At 37.4% G+C, this 23,225-nt stretch overlaps 1 protein-coding gene across 2 annotated transcripts in view; it reads left to right on the forward strand.

Moving 5' to 3' along the window:
* The window catches only part of GRID2 (glutamate ionotropic receptor delta type subunit 2), a 693,323-nt gene that overhangs the window by 402,323 nt on the left and 267,775 nt on the right, over positions 1-23,225 (forward strand). For both annotated transcript variants that reach the window (XR_005601815.1, XM_039551427.1), the window contains exons 3-4: positions 4,454-4,738; positions 19,875-20,080. Coding sequence is in view for 1 of the 2 variants with exons in the window: in XM_039551427.1 (XP_039407361.1) it covers positions 4,454-4,738; positions 19,875-20,080 (491 nt within the window). In the remaining variant the exon portion in view is untranslated. The remainder of the gene's footprint in view (positions 1-4,453; positions 4,739-19,874; positions 20,081-23,225) is intronic.

The raw sequence follows: 23,225 nt of genomic DNA on the forward strand, positions 1-23,225 counted from the left end.
GGGAACAGCATTTAGATGTGATTTTTGTTCACTCAACATCAGCACAGTCAAACAATGCTACAATTCTTGAAGGAGCCTGGTAGTTTCTAGATTATAGAAGATGAAAAGGACTGTAGAATACATGTCTGATTATTTAAAGGGACCCTACCCACTCTGTATGCACAGCATTTAGCATTTCCAAAAACATAATTTTAAGAGTTGGTCTGACTTTGTTTAACCAGCAATTTAAGTGGGAGCAAATTTGGACTGCTACTGAAGTCTCTAGCGATCTTATACTACTTTTTTTCCAGTTTGGCTCATCAGTTCACAGTAGATGAGGGTGATGTGATTTACTATCAGGAAGAACATGGGAGAAATAAGTAAGAAAATTCTCACTTTCATAGCAATAGTTAATTCTCAGTAATCCCCTTTTCTTGGTGTTTCTTATTTATTCCTACATCTGTTTTTAACTTGCTCTTATTTATAGGTTTGTTTTGTTTTGTTTTCTTTCTAAATTACAGCAACTAGTAGTTATTTAAGGACCTACCATTGTTTCCATTTTAGAGAAAACTCATTTTAAGGACACATTTGTTACCATAGCCATTTAAATTCTGCTTTGCTGGAAGTGCTTGTACAAGCTGATAGCCTAGATGTAAATTATTTATTTCAAATTGAATTGGCTGTGGTCTTTATTTTTAAAAAAATAGTATTCTAACCATAAAATTAGGTTTTTTATTTTCTTTAAATGCCTGCCAAACTAACAAGAGATTTTACTCGAAAAGATTGCTTTTCTGTTACTGGCGATTGGCCCACTAGCGCTGAAAATTCAGAAACTTTGCATTTTGAATAAAACCCAGATAAGCTGCAGAGTTAAACATAATTCTGAGTGCATGCCAGGGTGTGCTATGCGTGATATATATATAGATATAGATATAGATAAAAATTGGAGAAGCATTTTAAATCATCTTATTGATATTCTTAATATTCTCTCTATGCAATGCTTAAAATAATGTGATTAGTTTTATTCCTTTAGCTGGTGAAGATGAAGCTGGTAATAACATCTGCTGCGTGGTGGTTATAAGGGTGAACTAATATCTGGACAACAGATGTTTAAACGTAACTTACAGTATGAATCAGTATTTTAGAAACACTATGACTGAACTTCTTCCCCTTCTTTGCTAAATTTGTAATGGAGCTGTGTACAGGTCCATTTGAGTTTGGCATTTCTGCAGACATGACTGAGGACTTAACAGACACAGCAATATTTTTATTTCTCTAGTTGATGGCAAACTAATATTCCTTGATCATATTGGCAGTGGACTAAATACCAGCTTGGAAATACAGTCGACAAAGGAGGTTGTAGTAAATGAAATGGCAGCAGAGTTTTGAATGCCAAGATAGCATTTAAGTGTGTGTGTATGTATATATATATATGTATATGTGTGTATATAGATATATATGTGAGTGGGTGGGTTTCTTAGTACAGACGGGGCAAAACAAAACTTGGATATTTCAGACTCAAGAAAGGAATGCAACCAGGATTTTAAATATGTCTGAACTGTAGCTTTTAGTCAATTGATAAGATACAATTGAAAGATTTGGAACAGTAGGAAAAGGATTTTAGTAGAGTTTCTGTTAGTGAGGGGGGAAAAAAGGCTTGAGAAGACATAGATCTTAGTCTTGTGCTTTTTCGCAATCAACTCTTTTCATGGAGAGAACAAAACATCTGCTTGGCTGAGGAATATTTGAATATTGTCAATAATATTTTGACATATTGCATAGGCTTTACTTTGAATGTGTATATACTGCAGAAATTATATTTCTGCTCAAAGAATAATGCAGTCAGTTTTACTCAGAGGTGAACTCTCAAACTCATGCACTGATTTTCTAGAAAAAGCTACCTCTGAAATATTGTCCCTTCTCCAGAGCTGACTCTCTGTGTATTAAATAGTCTCTAAGTGTGCAGGAGTAAGGTCTATTTGAGCATAATTAAGTGCCTATTGCTCGAATCCAGCACTCGCAATTCTCATAAGCATTCCACGGAATAAAGAGACACCCAGGCAACTTCGGTCCTGAGGCTATTGTAACAAATGTGATGCAGTGTCAAGGGAGAAGATTTTAATCCTTTTTTCAGTTTGTTTGCCAGTATTAACATTCGGTCCTGTGGAGCTGAATGTTTCATGCTGTTTTCTTCCCCTTCATGTTTCAATAACAATTTTCATAAAAAGCATTTCTCCCACTTCATGGCATTACAGGGAGTGGTTTTTCAGGGTCTGAAAGTGTGCCTGGAAATTTAGACATTTTCAAGCAATTTCTGTAATGCATTTTGACTTGGCTATATTTTTAAAAGTCAGGTTTGAGAGACTGGAGGGTCACACTACATATTATATTTGAACAGGTGACATCAGAGTCAAAAAACTTAAACGTTTGATGTATTAAAAATAGGCTTTTGCAAAATCTAACGAATTTTATTTATATCAATTCTATCAATATCTAACATTATATCAGCAAAAATAGTTTTTGTCTCAAGCAGTAGCATTCTCACTGGGATATGCAACCTAGATATTGCAGTCCTTGGTACAGGAAAACCATATCAAGAAAGAGATTCAGCATCTCCCTAAAAATTTCACTTGACAAGTATTTTATCTTTGTTGAAAGTGATGATAAAGGACTGTAACAAGCAGCATAAAAGATGAATAGCTATTAAGATTGTTTTGAAATGTTCCAAATTTAAGAAACGTATGAGATGCTGATAATTCTGTTGTCCCATTACCAATCATATTTGATACTTTTCTGAAGAAGGATACTTTCAGTTATTGAAAATGTGTTACCTTTAACTTGAAGTCCCGAAGCTGAGCTGTATTCAGAGCATGTAACAGAGGGAACAGTTTATCCTAAACCAAAACACTTTGAAACCTCTCTGTGGGAACACTCTCTCTCCCATAGTTATCTGCATGAAGGAACTCAGAAGAGTTCACAAGGGACAAAACCTCAGCAGCAGCTTCAGTAGGCCCTGGGAAAACACACTTCCATGTTCCAGATCTCTGTCTCTTAATGAGAATAATGCTCTAGCTTTAGGAGAAGGTGGTTCTCTGCACTCATGACCTCTGGTGATGTCCTTTGGCTTCAAAATCAATCTCCATATGGGCCTGAATGGGGAACTCCTTTCCTCACACTGAAAATATTCCCCTTGAGATCAATAGGTGTTTGCAAACTAAAATATTACTCAGTGTGAGTAAGAGCCATATGATACAAGGCAACAGGTCTGGAACTAAAATATGGTATTATATTTTTAGGGGAATATTTTCTCACATGTGGGTTTCTTGTTTTTGCTTGCACCTGTTGCGTGTGCAGAATAGTCCTGCAAAATAAGTAATTGTACAGTTTAGTATTAGATATTAATATGTAAATACATATTAATCTTTGCCATCCCATTACTCATTTACATGTGTAAATGCAGGTTAACTGCTTGTGTATCTCTGCCAGTGGCAAACTAAGTATTTTAAAATTTAACCTTGGGTGTGCTCTGGGGAATTACGCTACAAGTCCATGTTATTTCTTCATTCAAGCTCTCCAGCATGTTAGAAACACAGTATAGACTCTGGTTCACAGGGTAACCCTTAAAAATTACTGACATAATTATTAATTTCTTTGCTATTTATTGATTGCATCAACATTATTCATGATAAACACCTTTTGTATTAATATGGATGTCACTGGTATTATACTCAGGGCTGTCTACTGTAACTGATAGGACCATTAGTAAGGTGTTGTATTTTGCACAATCAACTTCTTGCCTTTCTTAAGGAGGTGAGGAAAGTAAATGTATAGAAACTGTTCACTGAATTTTGAAAACATTTTTCTATTTATAAAACTAGCTTTTTGAGGGGGAGAGTTGTTTGTCTTCTAAAGAAAATGATAAGTTTACGTTAGATATACATATACCGTATATACATATACCTCTTAAACCCCAAAAGAAACTGCATTTTTCCTTGGACAGGTTAATGTCCATAATGCTATTCAGTTGTCGTCAAAAGTTTACAGAAAGCTTGAGCTGTTATTTCTTTGAGTTTTCCCTGTATAATGCAATGATATTATTATTCGTGGAGCTGTTGTGCTAGGCTTTGAAAAGTACTTATCTCCTTGGGTGGTCACGACAATTCCATAGCTGAAATCAGTTCTTAGTGTTTTTGAGAAGATCGAGTGGTGGGTCTCGTTTCTAAGGGAGAATTCATTTCTAGATAGGGTGGACAGGACAGTCTTACACCTTATACCACAAGACACCTCAAAATGAATAGACTAGCTTCATGATTTTGATTAATTTTATGTCTGGATTACTCAATATGAAAAATGTACCCATATTTTTCTTGATTGGTGCTGTTGTGTTTCAGCTCCCAGTGTTTGTGTTTTGACAGCAAATAGGCCCTGTGCGCTGACCCGCTCTCACTCCCAGTGTCGCTGTGTTTTCTTCCAGCCTGTGACCTGATGAACCAAGGCATCCTGGCCCTCGTCAGCTCCATCGGCTGCACATCAGCAGGATCCCTGCAGTCTCTGGCCGACGCCATGCACATCCCTCACCTCTTCATCCAGCGCTCCACGGCAGGAACGCCAAGGAGCGGCTGCGGGCTCACCAGGAGCAACCGCAACGATGACTACACGCTCTCCGTGCGGCCCCCCGTCTACTTAAATGATGTCATCTTGAGAGTGGTCACAGAATATTCCTGGCAGAAATTCATTATTTTTTACGATAATGACTATGGTAAGTATTTATTTAGCAGGGTGATTTTTGTCAAATCCATAATCCTGTTGAAAAGTGTCATATTAGAGCTTTATAGTCTTCCAATAGATTATGTTTTGCTTGTGAACATTTATGGTTCTGGCAGCATTTCACAGCACCTCAGAGAAATCTACTTCTAAAATCCATCAGCATCTACAGATTTATTTGATAATGTCTTTGTTAGAGTTAGCTGATAAATGAAGAACTTACGTGTTTTTCTATTCTGCCCATGTTTACGAAGCATAAAAGTTTTTAGCAAACTCTTTTGGTTTTTTTGGACTGTAGAAACATAAAATGACAATTCAAGAAGCAACATATAAGATCTGCATTCTGTAGATTTATTTATTGTGTAGTAAATCTCTTCTGTTTGTTGGCATCTATTTTCTGGCTAGAATCTGAAGCAGGGGTGAATGTAGGTCACAGGTTTGGCAAGAACGAGGTGCTAGTCATAAATATAAAACATGTAAAAAGAAGTTCTGGAGAGTGAAGAACTTGAGGAGGGGGGCTTGGAAAAGACAAGATTCCCTCTTTTTCGAGTTTATTCAGTGTTCCTGGAAGGTGCTGAATCAGTGGTTTTTGTGTGATAGAGTAAGTGTGACACAGATGGCGGTGTCACAAGACTGTACCATCCAGCTCGGTGAAATCAGCCAATTGTGGTCCAGATATTTTCTACAGCTGACAGGAGAACTGGAAAGATTTCTCTACTATGGGTGCATTATCTAACGAATTTAATAATCTTTATTTCTACGGAAAATTGCTTTGCAACCAGACCTGTTTTCTTCAGATGCATCCAATATTCATAAGTAATCATGACTGGCTTGGATGAGCATTTTAAAACTTATTTTCAAAGTTAAATCTTTAAGTTATAGGAAAATGCTCACTTCAGTGGAATGCTGTGCATAATATCTGGTTCATTCAGGTCAGGTGTTATTGATTTTTGTTCCCTGCCTACATAATAAATTCTTAAATTAGAGCAACAGAAAATGATGAATAGGAAAATCCTTCTTTATAATAAAGCAGCACGTAAAAGCACCAGCCATGGAATAAGGAACACACACACACAAACCCCTACAAAACAAATAAACAAAAACCAAAATATCCAAAAATCTCATGGCAAAGAGTATTGTTGTTCAGAAATTGAGTTTATGTATTTAATTGCCAGGTATCTATGAAGACAACTATGAACTTTTCATTTAAGAGGTATCTTTTAGTAGGTATTTTTGAGTTTAAAAGCCTCCAGCAAAATTTTATAATTAATATCTTTGAATAATTCTATTCAAAAATACTGGGTTTAAATTATTCAGGTTTCAATTCTTAATTTGAGAATATAGTTCAGACACCATGTTATTTTATCCTTGATAGCTGGCTAAGAACTTCATAATGGTGTGACTTCTGTAACAAAGATGCCTGTCTGGCTGCCTGCAGGGAATAAGTTTCAGAGCAGTAGCTCATTCAGTGACACATCATCTTCAGATGGGACCTGTGGCAAATACTAAGTCTCTGTACCACCCTCTCTGGCATTCTGAATTCAGTAGTCTACAAGTAATGCCATACTAACCAAGACAGATTGGCAATCTGACTGATTAGTGATCACCATCACAAACATCAGGAAAAGGTGCAAAAAAAATTTCTTCATTTAGTATATACTGAGCAGTATATTTCTAACCATTTGTGTGGCTTGAGTATTTTGGATGGGAGGGGGGAGTAGGTTGGTTTTTTTGGGGGGAGGGGTGTGCGTGCATAGTTTGAAATTTAATACCACAGATGATTTTAAATACAACCTGATTTTTAAATTAACCTGCAACTCTGAGTAGAGATATTAGTTGTGCAAAGGTATGTTTCTTTAAACTGTATCAAGCTAAATCCTTGATTTCAACAGCCATCCCAGGGCAGCAAGCAATTTCTGTATTCTTCTTTTGCTTCCTACAGTTTCTTTATAAAATTTTTTGTTGTTTCCTCTTCCATTTTTCATAATGAACAGGAGAGCCAAACTTTCAGATCACCATCTCTAACCTGAGGCCTCTCATTCTTTCTATTACTATGAGAGTTGTTCACTGGCTCTCCATTCCCATGTGTTGCTCATACTGGAATGCCCCTCTAACTCTTGTCTACCCTGTGTCAGGTGAAATCATTTTGTCTGTCCATAATTCTTTTACCCAGTTTTTTACCTATGACAGCAATTTTTCTCAGACACAGGATGACATTATTTTCTTAGTAGTCCCTAGAGAGTAATCTTGCCAGATTGTTGTACATACTAACAAATTATATAACTTTCTGCCCTTTTCCTGCTATTTTATTGATGAACTAAAAACATTTCTCTTACGTTAGCAGTTCACATTTTCTCATCTGGGATTTTCTATTGATGGAAGAGGGGCTAGCACAAAGAGAGGGATAAAGAAATTAGTGTCATGAAAAGAGGAGCTGGAATCACTTCTTAATGGATTACAGAGTGGATAAGTCTGAATTCAGTATTCACCATGCTTTGAGCAGCAGGTTGGACAGTGTGATGTCCTGAAATCCCATACAACTCTAATCATTCCATGATTCTGTGATGTTTGAAAAACCCATTGTTAGGTGGGTCTGTAGATATGAAATATTTTTACAAATTAAAAAAAAAAATGATTGCAGCATTAATTTGGATTTTTTTTTAAAGAGAGTTGGCCCAAGAACTCCAGAAGACCCTGAGGAAGACGACATTGCTGTTAGCTTCTGTGCCTGTTTTAGAAAGAAGTCAAGACTAGGCATGCAGATGTGGGGTGGAAGTCCAGGGATAATCCATCCTTTTGGTCAGTTTCAGTGCAGCTAAGGGTGATTGCAATTTCCTCTGGAAGATCCCAGTCCCATTCCTCAGTTTGCCTGAGAAGTTCTGCTTCATTGTGAGACTTATTTATTTGCTCCGCTCATACAGACCTAAAATAAAATTCTTGCTAAAATCTTTGCTCAGTGTAACCGCTTGCAGCAGTTAATATTAAAAATTTTAATAGAATATTTAGTATTAAACATTGAAGTAGATGGGAGTTCGATACCTGCCTTAGAATTAATTTCATATTAGGAAGAGGTTATTGATATGTTGTGCACAGTCCTCTGCAAAACTGATGTTTGAACAAGCAGCAATTTCTTACCCTGGTGGTATTTTTTCATGTGCAGTGATTGCTCCTTCTCAAGGTGTGTATCATAACATGAAGTGGTGTCTCCACAGCAGTAAATGACTCTTGAGAAATAATGAGAATATAGATTCTGGTATGTGTTCATCCTTTTTTTTTTTTTTTTTTTTTTTTCATCGTTGTTATCTTTTTGTAAGTTAGAAAATGAAAAAACCCTGATTGACTGATTCCAGAAACCAGCAGAATTCCAGTGCTTTCCTTTCCAATAAGTTTTGTATAGTGATTTAATTTAATTACTTAAAACCAAATACTTTAGTTGTATTACTGAAATTATTTCCAGTAATAATTTTGCTCTATGAAGAAAATGGGCCTTTCATATTTAAAATAAATTTTCCTACAGTAAAATTGGGATCTTATCCAAAGCACAAACTGTGCTAAACCAGTTGCCTTGCACCTTCAATATAAGCTGCAAACCTTTATGTGTCAATTTATCAAAATCATAGTTTTTTAATCCTATCAGTAGAATTGCTTTCGAACTTTATCTTGCAGTCTGTCATTGATTCCTTTTCATTATCAGGGCATTTTTTATAATGGAAATGTTTTCTGCAGGTCTGAGAATAATTTGCCTAATGTTATTCTCCTTAAAAATCTCAAATTCTTATTTTGAATATAAGTAGATGAGTATATTCAGTTTTACTGTTTTAACAGTACTGTACTAATATCTAAATGTTAGAAAATTCAGGTCTACTTAAAGGTTCTTTACTGACAAAGAAAGTTAACTCTTTGAAGGAAGCAATTCTTTCATTATGTCATAACCAGCTGGGTGTTGAAAAAGTGAGGTAGAAATGCATTTCTTAAACAATTGATATCTAAGTTTTCAAATGATGTTTCTTTTCCAAGCAAAATTGTAGGTAGGCTAAGACAAAGGATGCCTTGATAGTTGTAAAAAAACTATTTTCTTATTGTTGACTTAGTTAAGCTAAGACTCGAGAAAAGCCATAGTCTCTTGTCAGTGGTAGAGCCTTCCCAGAAACAAATGTAAGGCTAACTAGCAGTAGCAGTTAGTGAGTGGGGGTGTGAGAAAAGAGAACGTTTTTGTATGAGCAGGCTTAGGTGATATTGTATTTCATTTGCTACAATTGTATCTGTAGTTTATAAATTCAGATGAACTTTCGAAAATCAGAACAAGTTGTCTTTTCCCCAGTCCTTGCATTCTGCAGGCATGATCTAGACCAAACTCTCAGTGCAGACAGTTCCCTTGAATTCAGTGTGTTTTGTTAAGTTAAGGCCTGCCCAGGACCTGAAATCTGATTTTTTTTAAGAAAATTTAATACAAGGATATTAAAAGCATTCAAGAACAAGTCTGCACTTCTTCAAAGGCCATTAAAGAGGATCTTCTTGTGGAGATAAAGAGTAGGCGGCATGAAATGCAGCAAAATTATGCAGTAGACTGATGCCTTTCTTAAAGTGCTATTAAAATTACTATCCACACGGTATGTACAAGCCAAATTTATTTCATTTAAGCAGCCAAATCAGCTCCTACTCGCTTCATTCTTGACTGCTCAGCTCAATCTGTAGGATCACTGTGCAGAGGACGTTTGTGCATCTCTTTCTTACAAGCAGATGTAGAGACCGGGAAGCTCCTCCACTAAGTCTGAATTCTTCCCTAGGAGCACCAGCACCCTTTCAGGGAAGGCATTTTCATATGGGACACTACAAATGTATAACTTACACCTTTGGAAATCACAGAGTTTGGATTTGGGAAAAGAACCAGTGCCATCTGTAAATATTTTGAGCAAGCTTTACCAAGTTTTTAATCTTTATGGCTTCAAGTTCAAAGCGAGCAAAATGCAGTTTGAAACACACAAATCCTATCTCATCCACAGACTGGCACCTGACAATTGCCAGTCCCCAAAAACTAACATGCAAAAGACAGATACATTTCATGGAATTAAATAGTAATTTGAGACCAGAATGTGTGAGCCCAGGCCATATAAGCAGACTGATTGAGCTGGAATTCCAGCACACTGTTGGGTTTTATCTCTGTGGTGTATCAACAAAGGGCAAGCTTTTGCAATTCGTGTTTTACTCTTGGGCAGTTTACAGCTTACTGTATTTTCCAGGAAAAAATGTAGATACTTTTCTGTAGTAGTAAATTCTTTATGAAGAAACCAGTAAATCACTGCAAGAACATAGCTGTGAATTTTGTGCACTTTACAGCGTAGGTATCTCTGCATTTCTAAGATGAAAGACAGAAAGTCTAGCTGTTTGAAAACATTTATTTTTAATGTTTTGTTGCTGCTAAAGTAGATAGAAAGATTCTGCAATTTTCCTCTTGAAAGGTTTAGGGAATAAGATTTTTTTTCTGGAGAATTAATTTAGTCTTAATCACCATTCTTTTATAGTGATGATAGTAAAATTTAAAACCCTTCTGTATTTCATATTAAAAGAAAAAAATTCTTAACCCCACTTCTCTTTCCAAGTTTCTGGCATAACCTTGTGTATTTCGTCCCAGCATACTTTTGATATGCAGCCACCAATGGAGATCCATGAAATATTTACTGATTCCAGAACTAAGATATCTTTGCTTACAGTTTTTTGACCATCCTACTAATACTGCAGATATTTGGCAGTGGATATTTGTCATTCCCTTAAGTGGTTTAATTTTAACTTTTGTAAAGAGGAGAAAAAGCAAGCATTAAGGCTACGGAAGGGGATGTGCTCTGTGAGGCTGAAGGAGGCATTCCCATAGGAAACCAAGGCTGAAAAAGTAATTGTCAAGGCTTGGTTGGAGCAAAATGGAGGAGCTTAGCAGTAAGAAAGAGTTTAGTGGGCATCTGTCTTGAAAAACTTCCTCATGGATCTCCCTTCTTGCTCCTTTATCATATACAGGAGTTTCAGATTATTTCTGCACAAGGAAAGAATGAAGGCAGTGGTGTGAGGTACCTGGCCAGTAGAAGCTGTCTCAAGCTCAATCTGAGAGATGATTTTGGAGCAAGAGACAAAATAAAACAGCATCTTAAGGAGAGAGCAGTGACGTCTCTATTACTGAGGAGTTCAGCCTAAGTAAACAGGTCTGTGAAGCTATGAAGATAAAAGAGCATTATCCCCATCCCTACTCCAGAAACGCAGTGGTTTTCAAGTAAATTGAGTGTAATGCTAAAGAACTGGAGTGCTATTCTTTAAAGATCCTGGAAAAACAGGGATTATACCTGGAACTTGAAAGGCTGTGCTGCTTGCAGAAAGACTACCTCCTGTGTTTTAAAGCATGATGTTCTGAGATGATGCCCATCAGTATGTGGGCCCCAAATTCCCAGCATTTCCTTTAAAACCATGTAGAGTAAGTGATCCTGTGGACACTTTCCTGCACACACATTTTCCATAAATAAGTATGATGACCACTGACATAGACGTGCTTGAAACCATAACATTTTCTAATCATTTTAAGTTTTAATGCAAGTTTAATAAAGACTCATAAAAGAATCATGCTCTTTTTAATCGATTGCAAATGCTTATAATTACCCTGAGGCTGTTTTCAGCTGCTTGATGACTATAATATTCTCAAGTCTGTCTCCAGACAGTCTTAAAACTGTTTATTACTCATCTGGCTCTTTGCCAGCTTCCCACACTCATTTGCTTCACTGTGCCTCAATAAACATATAATTAATTCAAGCTTATTACTGAATTTTTTTTCCCATTAGTATTTATTACGTCATTCAGATAAGGAAAGGAGCATTGATTTTCAGCTGTAACTTTAGTGTGTCAGGTGAGAGCTTCTGGCACAACTTGCATTTGCTGATTGACATTACCACTGCAAATTGGGTATATATTTTGGGCGACCCTAAAATTATTCAGCTTCTGAATTATACTACAAAATTTCTCTAGTAGAAAAGTGGACATGCTTCTCCTTTTCAGCCACATAACACTTGGAGAAATGTATTGCAGGGACTATAAGTGAATATGTAGAAAGATAAGGGAGTGTTTGTCACTCCCTCATGTTGCAGCCCTTATGGAGGGGATGAATAAAGCGTTCAAAGGTTTCACCTGACAGACCTGTGTTCTGTTAGTAAGCTGGAGTCAAAATAAAACTGTAGGTGTTCTCCCAATAGCTGTGCAGAGGCGAAACTCTGTAAATGATTGCTATTTTAAGGTTTTGAAGAGGTAGGTACAAGATTTCATTTGTATATGCAGCCTGCATCAGAAGAAAAGTAATTTATTTAAAGAATATTTGAAAACCTGAAGCTTACACTGATATCTGCTACTGTTCGTTAAGTATTTTTCAACTCTTAACACATTGTTCTATCTTCTCAGAAGTATCAAAATTGAGTTTGTAAGTTTATATTTTGGCAGCTATATAAATGAGCCATAATCAAATGAGGAAACTATTGAGAAAAGTAATTTTTATGTGTTGAATTGAAGAAATTATATCACCATTGGGAAAAAAAAAAAAGAATGAATTAGGTATATTAACATCTTAAATGTCAAGTAGTATCACGAATTGAAAAGAAAACTTGTCTCTGAGCGTTTTAACCAGTCAAGAAAAAGAGGAAGCAGAGAGATAGGAAAGAACTAGAAAATATTTATAGCACTACTGCTAAATCTTAGTTTATCAGCTTTACTTTTGTAGGTTATGTTCTTCACAGCACCAGTTCACTCATAAAATATTCCTGTTTCTATGCTGTAAACTTTTTAATCAAATGAAAATGCTCTTTAGGAAGAGATCGATGCACAGAGAACAGTTTGTCTTAAGGAAGTTTATAATGTGTATAGAATCATGGGATAGCTTGGATTGCAAGGGACCTTAAACATAATCTAGCTCCAATGCCCTCCCATGGGTAGGGACACCTTCCACTAGATCAGGTTGCTCAGAGCCCCAACCAGACTGACCTTGAACACTTCCACACATGGGACATCCACAGCTTCTCTGGGCAACCTGTGGTAGTGCCTCACCACCCTTATAGTCAAGAATTTCTTCCTAGTATCTAACCTAAATCATCCCTCTTTCCTTTGGAACTCATTACTCCTTCTCCTATCACTACAGTTCCCGGGGCAGAGTCCCTCTCTGGCTTCCCTGTAGGCCCCCTTCAGGTACTGGAAGTTTGTTATGAGATCTCCACACAAGATTGTCTTCTGCAGGCTGAACAGCCCCAACTTTCTCAGCCTGCCAAGCAGACACACATTGTTCACTGCAAGGACACTCTCTTTGTTGCTCTTTACCCCACTTCCCTGGAAGGGGATGCATTGTTCCTCATGCTTACGACAACCAACAGGGAGTAGCAGTGACTTACAGGGAGAGTTGGTGAATCACACAGATGGACTTATATAATATATATGTATAGTTGCTATTTAATAAAGGCTTTTATCTACACAGAGATATAAAGTTCTGTTGTACAGGATTTGAGCATAATTTTTTAAGTTAGGCATGATTTGGAAGCACCAGGCAGGGACAATTCATTTCTTTGCAACAGGTTGTTTCGCTCAAAGACAACCCATAGAAGCCTTTTGGAAATCTCTAATGCAAACTGTGTTCAAAAGGAAATTGAACCAAGAGATTGAAAGCAGGTTACACAGTCAAAAGTACATGGATAGAATATATTGGCGTGTCAGTCTTCACGAGTGAGGCTGGTGATCACAATCTGACTTCCTTTCTATTTTTTGAGAAGCTACAGTAACAACTGATACTCTGAAGGATTAGTTCTAGCTTTATTTTTATTATCTTTTTTACTCTTTGCTTTTTCCCTCTTTCTTTCCAGTCCAAAAAAAAAAAAAAAATCAAAAAGAAACTCAAAGGAAGCATCTTTTTTCAACCATCAGTAAGGTTCAAAACTGAAGTCTTGCAGGATTTGAAAACTGCAAATTTTGGTATCTTTCCCCCAACACTGATTCAGCTGCTCAAAACTATTTGTATTGATTTAATTTATTTAAAGGACAATTTCTAATAACTGATGTATAATACAACACAAGAGTAGCTAATGTAAATTATATTTGAATGAACATTTAAAATAGAGATTACATAGATATTTCATTAATGCCAAAATAGTTCATATCAAACAACAAAAATTGCAATCACCTGCTTACCTTTCAATTTGAACTGGAAATATCTTCAAAAAGGAAAAAAGTATACAAGTGTATTTTTTTTCATTTTTCTCAGTTCAATGATACTAAAAAAATTGAGACAACTTGTTGTCTTCTTTTTTTATGTGTAAAAAATGTCAGAAAATTACAAACAAGGAGGAAAAAGACCCTGGTCATTTGTACCATTTACAAATGTTCAGTTTCTCTCAAGATATATCTCCACTTCTTAGGCTGCACAAATTCTGATATTATAAATGAGATTTTATATGTAATTAAACATTTGGGCTTGAATTTACTTCTAATGAGCTTGAAGTACTGCTATATTCTCTGAAGTTCATCATCCAGATGAAATTGCTCAAGTAACTGTCCCTCTCAGTTCCCACATGCTAATATGAAAAAGCTGTGATGATTTTTTTTTTAAATTAGTTTTAATTTGGCGGTTCAGCAAATTACATATAAGACAATTAATGAGAGGGAGTCCCACTGCTGTGCAAGTAAAATGAAGGACTGTTACTGAATCGTGCTGCTAAATTGTTGTTTTCATCAGGCTGGATCTTAATCATGTTAATAGATATCAGCGTGCACAGGAACGCAAACACATTGCACAAGCCTTTACACAGAGCAGGGGCCCCATCAGAGTCTGGCTGAAGCTGCACACCTCCCTTGTGTACAGTGCATTACCACAGTTAATAGCTGCTGTCATGCTAGCCAGCGTTGTGTAAGGAAGAACCACTGTGGTACACTTGTAAAGCTATCTTGATAAGAATTTGAACGGTGTTATTTCTTGCACAATGGCTTTTCTCATCATCTGTACAAATAAAGTGGTCTTTTGCACAAATTAGCCAGTGAATATTTATGACAGGCACATTCACCTTTACCACCACAGCTGAATCAGTTGGTATTTATCAGCCAGATACTCTGAGGAGAATGTTCTCAGATCTGAAATGCCATCAGAGGGAGGATGAGCTAATGACTGTAAGCCAGGCTTGAGATAACCAAAGTGCACAGTGAGTGCCTTGTAATTTAGGTGGAACACAATGTTATGGGTGGATGGATTAATTTATTAGCATTAGTGAATAGTGCCATCTTTCTCTTCTCCTGATTATAGTGTGATCTGAGAATTTTTTTATGAACTTTGCATCTACTTGCAGATGTTTCCTTTTTAATAAGGGTGTAAGAGGTACTTAGCATATGAGTTATTTAATATTTGCTGTTTATTTTATTCAGCTTATAAAATCTTCACTGCATATGCATCCTGGTATTCCTGTATGAGATGCCTGAAAACCAGCATGTATTGTTCTAGGATGCCCTGATTATTAGGCTTTCTCCAAGATGGATTAGGGGACTTGCTCCCTCTGTATAAAACAGAGATGGCAAAGGAAAGTTGGGGGGGGTGGGGGGGGGGCCAGAGAGAACAAAAAAGTGAGATGAGATCTGGTTCCATCATTAAAAAAAATCCTTGTGCAAGAATCATAGAATGTCCTGAGTATGAAGGGACCCACTAGGCTCATTAAAGTCCCATGCCTGGCCCTGCTCTGGACAGCCCCAAAAGTCACACCATGTGTGTGAGCTTTCCATTAAATGGTTCTTATTGTTAGGTGAGGTCTGAGTGTTGCTGCCAGGCTGGTCATTTAAGATTTAGACTTGTAGTCTGTGAAGGGCACTTTGCTCTTCTCTGAGCACGCTCTGTATTTAACATACTTACCTGTTTCTTGTGCTTTCTTCGGTATCAAAAAGATTGTTCAATGAAAAGATGGGGTGTGAGTTTATGCTTCATTTCCTAAATTCTTCCTTAGATCAGAATCCACAGCAGCTGACACAGTAATGACAAGTTTGGTGAAGCTGTCACCTGAATTCAGATCTCAGCTGGGGCAGTGTTACACTGACTACCTGCATTTGAATACATCAGCCAGGTCTGCAGAGCTTCAGAGGCTCTGGGCCTTGAGCTCACCTCTGCAGGATGCACTGTGTATGAGCCTCAGCTGTGGCTGCAGCCAGGCTGGTGTGCCCAGTGCTGGACCTGCTGTGCACCAGCAGTCCAGACGGTAAGACCTCCCTGTAGACCTCCACTTTGTGGCATGGTTATTTATGCCAGGGAAGGCCTTGAAACAGAGGCCTTGAAAAATTTTGCTTGCTTTGTTTTTTAGCGTTTCCAAGACAATTTCACAGTCTCTTACACTGAACACAGTTTTGGTTATAAGGAGAATGTTCGGTAATGTTTCATGTAATTTTCCAGTCTGGTTTAACCCTGTAGGTGATGCTGATTACAGAGGGGTACTCTGTTCTTGTGCACACAAGACTGGGAGTGATGCCTGCCTAGTGAAAAAACCACAAAATGTAGTACTAAATAATAGCGGCACTGAGCTGGGAGAGGAGACAGCAACTTTGGCTTCAGCATTGATCTCTCTCTATGTGCTAAGTTTGGCTTTGATCACCAAGGAGGATAATTAATAATGGTGATAATGGGGAAACTCTTTTGAATTTCTGGCTATGACTATGACTCATCTGACTTAAATAGAAAGTAAAAATGTGACTTCTGTCTGGGCAACAGGTTGGCTAGCAAATTCAGGGCAAGAAACACCTGTGTTCCAGACATGAACAGTCTTGTGTCTCCTCAGAAAAGCCATCTGTGCCACAGGTTGCTTGCCAGATTTTTCTGCAGAAGGAGTTTATCTATTAAAAAGATGATTCCACAGTTCAGTGTGGATATGTGCCACTTTCAGACAATCCACGCAGGAAAGATAATGCTGCCCATTCAGTGGCAGCATCTGTTCTTTGGCATACTCTTTGAATATGATCGTTGCTAGTGACTTGCTGCTGAAATATTGGAAGTACCATCATGATTTAAATAGCATTTAAATTGCAGGGTGTTTTAATATGCTTTCTGCTGTTTCACAGCATCAGGTGAGCACCACCAATAGCTCCATTCTGCTACTGGGTAAGCCGAGATATAACCAGTGTCTGTGTTTATTTCCTGCCTGTATCTTTTTGTTGCACTAATGCCAAAGACAGAAGTAATAAAGAAGTAGTAGGAATCCTGTTTGGTACATTTTCCATTAGAATGGTGGTATTTTCCTAAAAGCATATCACACAAATGCAATACAGTTGGCACAGTCACCTAATAAATGTAGAGAATGATACTGGATGTCTGTCCCTTTTGTCCCATCATTTAGTGAAGAATCAGTATAATTGTTTCATTGTTTATATGCAGACCTTCATGGCAAAGAAAGACATTTGATTCTATAATCTGTCTTCTGGCCAACACAGATGATGCAGAATATCAGTCAATAACCCCAGTGTGTTTATAAATTCAGGTCAAATGAAATTATGTTCTTGTTTTGAAAAAGGACAAATAAAACTTTGCTTGGTGGTTCCTGCTTACCATGTTCTGGTGTCAGAAAATACATGGATTTTTGAGATAGAATCTAAGTCTTTAAAAAGGCTTTCATAGCCTGAGTAAATTTTCTTCCTGATATTTTGATAGCATATTTAGATCCCATCTGCAAGTGTTCCTTGTGCTTCAATGATTTTGACTTCAACCAGTTTTACTCATTATATGATTTAATTAGTCTGGATCCTGAGTAATCCTCAGTGTATGAGCCCCAGGAACTTTAGAATTAAGGGGTTAAATCAGAAAGAAGTTATTTTGTCATTTGCATAAAACTAAACATATTTGTAGCACTTCAAATAATCTTGTTGGCATTTAAAGTGCCAAAAAAATTCTAACATCTCTGATTAGAGTGAATCTAATTTTCCTGATTTAGATATTAAATAGAAGCTGTAATTAGTATCTGATTCTTATGGAGCTTTACTTTTAGTGTATGCATGTATTTTATTCGTGGTTAAACTATCCTACAAGTGTTTAGTAATACTGATATTTTGGCAGTGTCTGGAGAGTGAGGTTTTGGTGATAAATGTCTAAAATAGCCTTAATGCCTAAAATACCATTTCTTTCCAGTTCATGGTATTTTGGAGCTCTAGACAAGAGACCCAGATTGCTGACTGTGACAGACTTCCAGGACTAACCCTGTTGAATAATTCTTGTGTACTGTTTGATTATAAGGTATTCCATGGCTGTTTCTTCATCATTTCTAGCATCTCAGTAAACTGGTGTCGGAGGAGGATGGCTGTCTCTAATATTCTCTAGTTAGTTGATCTTTGCTGGTGATGCAGGCAGAGCATTTTTTTCTTGTGTGCAGACTGAACTTTTTTTTCTTATCCTACTGTCTGTGCCACCACCCCATAAGAAGAGCTGAGAGCAGGGGAAGTCGGTAGGTCAGGATGAAAGAGCTGAGTAGCCAAGCTGTTGTGAAAGAAAGTCTAATTGGAAGCTTTCTCAACTACAAGATGTCTCATGCAGAAAGACACATAAAAATCCTGTTCCTTCAGGTCTGACCATTCCCCTGGAAAATGAGTGATTGAGACAAGGAACTGATACAGCACCAAGGGTCTAAGAGGGAAGCAAAGCAGGAACTGCAGTCCCTCAGAGACTGGATTTAAGGCTACACGTCTAGGAGAGACCAGATTTAGCATTCTAATGGGAGAAATATTTTCTGATGATTTTCGCCACAAATGCCTTGATAAACCTGAGGAACCTTTATTTTTTGGGGAAATGTTTCTTCAGAAATTCCCGTTGATGTGGGGTTACTGGTTTCCTTTCTTTTTCTCTTTGTCTTTTAACATGGTGCATGTTTGGGCTAGTGTCTGTTGTGTTGACTCTAAGGCTATTTCTTTTTCCTCTAACTGAGAGCAGTTGAATGTGTGGGAGGTTGGCATGCCAGTAGGGAAGGCAGGATGTCCTGCTGAGCGTCTTCTGGGACAGCAGGTCAGAGCGACTGCTGGAGGGAAGAGTCACGTTAGGGAACTGGTGGCTCAGCTCCTGAAAACAGGTTGAGAATCTGCGGTAGCGAGCAGGGGTCAGATAGTGAGGACTCAGTGAGGCTGAAGGGATTTTCCTGAGGTCCAGAAGGCCCTGATCTGACTTGTGAAGTCATTGAATGATTTCAATTTTTAAGCATAAAGTTTGGCATTTTAGATAAAACCATTCAAAAGAGCAAAGGGAAGGAAAAAGTCAAGCCTGCTTGTGGAATTCAGTACTGGAAAAAGCCCTCCCAAAGCCTTGGACCAGCTCTCTGTGAAGAGTACACAGATATTTCAGTTTGGTAGACTTCAAATATATTATAAGCTAGGTAGTGAACTCAGTCAACATTTTGCTGATCAATTTTTCCTTTCTAAGTCATTCTTAAAGAAGGGTTTACTCAGAGTGAGCCAGAAAACCCTACAGGACCACTTTGCTGTGGAAAATTTACTTAACTCAGCCAGCAGTATCAGATGGGAGCAGACAGTATCATTGCAACAACTACATATTTGGCTTTTGTTTTGCTTTTGAAGGAAATAAATAATTGTGAAGTTTAGAACAACAACGAGACTTTTTGATGAGTGAACAGCCCAAGCTTTACTTAGATACATTAAGCTATGTAGCATGGATAACATAGTTTTGAGTTTCCCAAAAGAAAATAATCTGCTTCCTGCCTTTCTCATCCTCACCTGCCCTCTGACAACTCTTGCTTGAGGGAAGAATTGTGTGTGATGGTCACCATGGCCTCACTGCTCCATATGGATTTTAATGTGAAAGTCCTTTAAGAAAGATTAGGAAGAAGTGTGATGATTGAATGGCCAAATTGGGAAAACTGCTACAACTATTTGTAGGTTTGTTTTCTAATGGCTGTTTTGGACAGTAGCTGTTGTGTGGCCACTCTTTCTCCTGTTTCAGTACTTTAAGAAATTCAATGAACATGTCTCAGGAAGAGGTTTAATGAATATTAAGGGAAAGCCTGCAGGGATCTACCTGACAAAATGTTTCTATGAGATAAATTGAACAGTTGTGTCTTTTTTTCCAGTTACCAATTAACATCTTGTTTGGCTTCTGATTTTTCTAGATATCCGTGGAATACAAGAATTTTTAGACAAAGTATCTCAACAGGGAATGGATGTAGCATTACAGAAAGTAGAAAACAACATCAATAAAATGATCACGGGGCTCTTTGCCACTATGAGAATAGAAGAACTGAACCGCTATCGGGATACCCTGAGACGGGCTATCCTCATAATGAACCCTTCCACAGCCAAATCGTTCCTGACAGAGGTATGTATTTTAACAAGAGGCTTTCTTCTTGTTTTGCTGACCAAGACCACAGTGGTCTGTCAAAAGATTCAGTTTATTTGGCTTCATAACTGTAATCAAAAAAAACCAGCCCCTCCAAGTAAAAGTTTAAATATTCTCTATTCAAAGATCAGCATGCAAGGGTGTTTATTCATGTTCCTAAATATGCATGTGCATTTAAAGAAAGAATAAGTAAAACCAAATCCTGCATGAGCAAGAAGATTTAGGAAATATGCAGAAGGATTACCCCTCAGGCTTCTGTTTGAAGCTCAGAGATGCTGTATTGCCATTGTGGCGCCCATTACTGAAATATTTACTACTGAAATTTTTATTACTCTTACATACATATATACATATATATATATATATATACATAAAAATATGTATTTGTGAATAAGATGTGTTTACCTAATTTAAATTTTATTTTTTTATATAAAATCATGTTGATAGTGTTCTCTTATGTGCCGCTGAGTAAGGTAATGGAATATATGAAAGATTTGATCTGCATGAAGAATTTGAGATGATAGACTAAAGTAAAGTGTTTTCAAGCAATGTGGAGCAGATTTTCAAAAGGTTCTTTGGGATCTAGAGACAGAAGACCTGCATATGACATTTGACTATGAGTTGTACAATCTTTTTAAATGAGTGGCATGTTTTTTACACAGCATTGTGTCATTTCATGTGTGGTTTTTACCTGTGTGTATACTCTTTATTGTCAACCAATGCTTAAAAATCTCTTTTCTGTTCCACAGAAATACACTTTTTCTCTTCAATAATTTCTGTTTGGATCTGTTTCTAACTTGCATTACTTTTTTTCTATACTATGCTATTGCCTTGGTCTTCAGAAATTGAAGCTCAAAAACTATTTCTGCATATTCAATCTTGAGTGAATGCCTTTTAGGAATATTAGCTAGAAGAGGGCTTTCTTGGTTTCTTTTTCAAAATTTTGTTTGCCATTGTGTTTTTTTGGCTGGGTTTTTCACTGTCCTCGTTACACACTTGACGCTTGCTAATTCTGAATAATGAGGGTCTGCTGCTCTATCCAAATGTCTGTAGTGCTTCATAAGGTTGAAACAATTTTAGGGCACCTTTAAATTGTTCTGCAGTGTTTTCATCACCCAAGTCACAAGTGTGTCACTTTTTGGTAAGAGGCATGATAAGATATTTCACAATTCTACTTGTAAGCAGCATGGTTGGGGGCTCTAACTAGAGTAACTCAGCAAAACAAAACTCCTGCATTGTTCTTACAGAGAAACACTCTTTTTAAATAAAGGTACATTTTATCATTTATTTTTACACACTTGGATATAGTAACAAAGTAGTTTTCATCTTTTGAAGTTATCATGTATGTGTTGTCAAGAAAGTAAACAATTTACTTTAGAGTTCTGGCTTTGTCACTGGCCACTCAAGACCCCAAAAATTAAAAGACAGTTAAAAAAACAACTAAACCAAATCCACAATCCCCCTCCCTCCAAAAAAATTCCAATACCAAACACCCAAGAATTCCTGCAAAACAAGAGGCTCCCAATGTTTCTCCTTCCCTAGAGTCTGTAAGTCTACCAGGAAAGCTCATTATTTTCTTCTGCAAGTGTGGTTCAAAGAAAGACTCTCACATCAGCTTCATATTACAGGTGTTTGGCTGGATAAGAGTATTTATTTGGAGTATGATATGTGACGGGTAAACTGACAGCAGGAGCCTCCTAATAGGAAGAGTCACTCAAACAGAAGTGTGATTATAGCCATTATTTCTGTTGGTGACAGGGAATGAACTAAACAATTGAGCTCCAACACAAAGTCATTGGACAAGGAGAAGTTTGCTGGGGTTGCTTTTACAAGGGATATTAAAAGCTGTTATTTTGAGTCAAACCAGCAGCTGTACTGTATGGGCAAAGAAATTATAAAGCCTGTGGACTGCCAGTGGGCTAAGATATTGCTAAACAATTTAATGGACATGCTGATTCTAAAGCCTATGCCTTGTGCATGATCAGTTAAGCTGTGAAATTCAGTGTAGCCTAGTGGATTTAGCATGTAATCCTTATGAAGATAGTAAGAAAAAACTGCATATGTAGAAAAGCTCATGGGTTTTTTCTGCCCAGGAGAAGCTTTTGGCTCGCCTCGCTGGATTGAACTGTCTGCTCCTTTCCCCAGACCTCACATAATCTCTCCTGCTTGGTCCCTTCTTAGATGACTGCTCTGGCTGAACCCCGTCATTGTTTAGCTGAGAAGAGGGTTCATTCACACTGCAACAGCTGTAGTAAGCGTGGTCTTGATTACTATGCAAGTAACAACTATTCCAGGGTAAATAGTCAGACACTGGCCTGTGTAAATAAGCAGTCTGTAAACTGGAGTTTGCTTGTGTAGAATTTATCTTTGTTCAGACTCTTTGGAATTCTGTGTTTGAAATCTTTTTTTTTTTTTTTTTTTTTAGCAGTATTGCTTTTTGTGTTAGACACTTCTTTCTCTGCGGCTTTTCTATCTCTAGAGCTTGCAGAGATCAGATCTGTACTTACACACACAATAAAATGGAGATTAAGAAGTAAATACACTTCTCTGGCTGTGGAAATAAAAGCCTACCTTCTCTTTAAACATTATGTATTAATTTGCCCATAATACAGCATGGAAAGGCAGGAAGATTTGGGAGCAAGTATTACAGCATTTCTCCTTACTGGCTAAAGGAATAATGTAAAATGAGAGGGAGGGGCCAGCCAGATTCCCAAATGTCCTTTGTTGCTTTGAGCTGGGGATGGAGGAGGAGAAGGAAAAAAATTCTGCTGAACAAGTGAAATTCACTGGGGCTGAGGAGTGCAGACGTATGGAGCTAGCAGAGACTGGCACCTCTCCACAGATGAGTTTCTGGCAGCATCTGGAAAAATACTTTGCCAGTAATATACTGGTGACTTGTTCAGGTTTTTTTCTGGTGCAGTTTTTCTCTGCTCTCAAATAGTTGCCCAGGTCCCATAGATGAAACATAATATTCCCACTGAAACTTTTGTGATGACTAAATATCCATCTTGCACAAAATTTGCTCTGCTATCTGACAGCACTGGCGATGAATGTGAACTATGTACCACTTTCTTGCTTTATATTTTGGGGTGGGGATTATTGTTGCATGTGTTCTTCTGATTTG

Source organism: Corvus cornix, chromosome 4, assembly GCF_000738735.6.
Source record: "Corvus cornix cornix isolate S_Up_H32 chromosome 4, ASM73873v5, whole genome shotgun sequence".
Classification (NCBI taxonomy): Eukaryota; Metazoa; Chordata; class Aves; order Passeriformes; family Corvidae; genus Corvus; species Corvus cornix.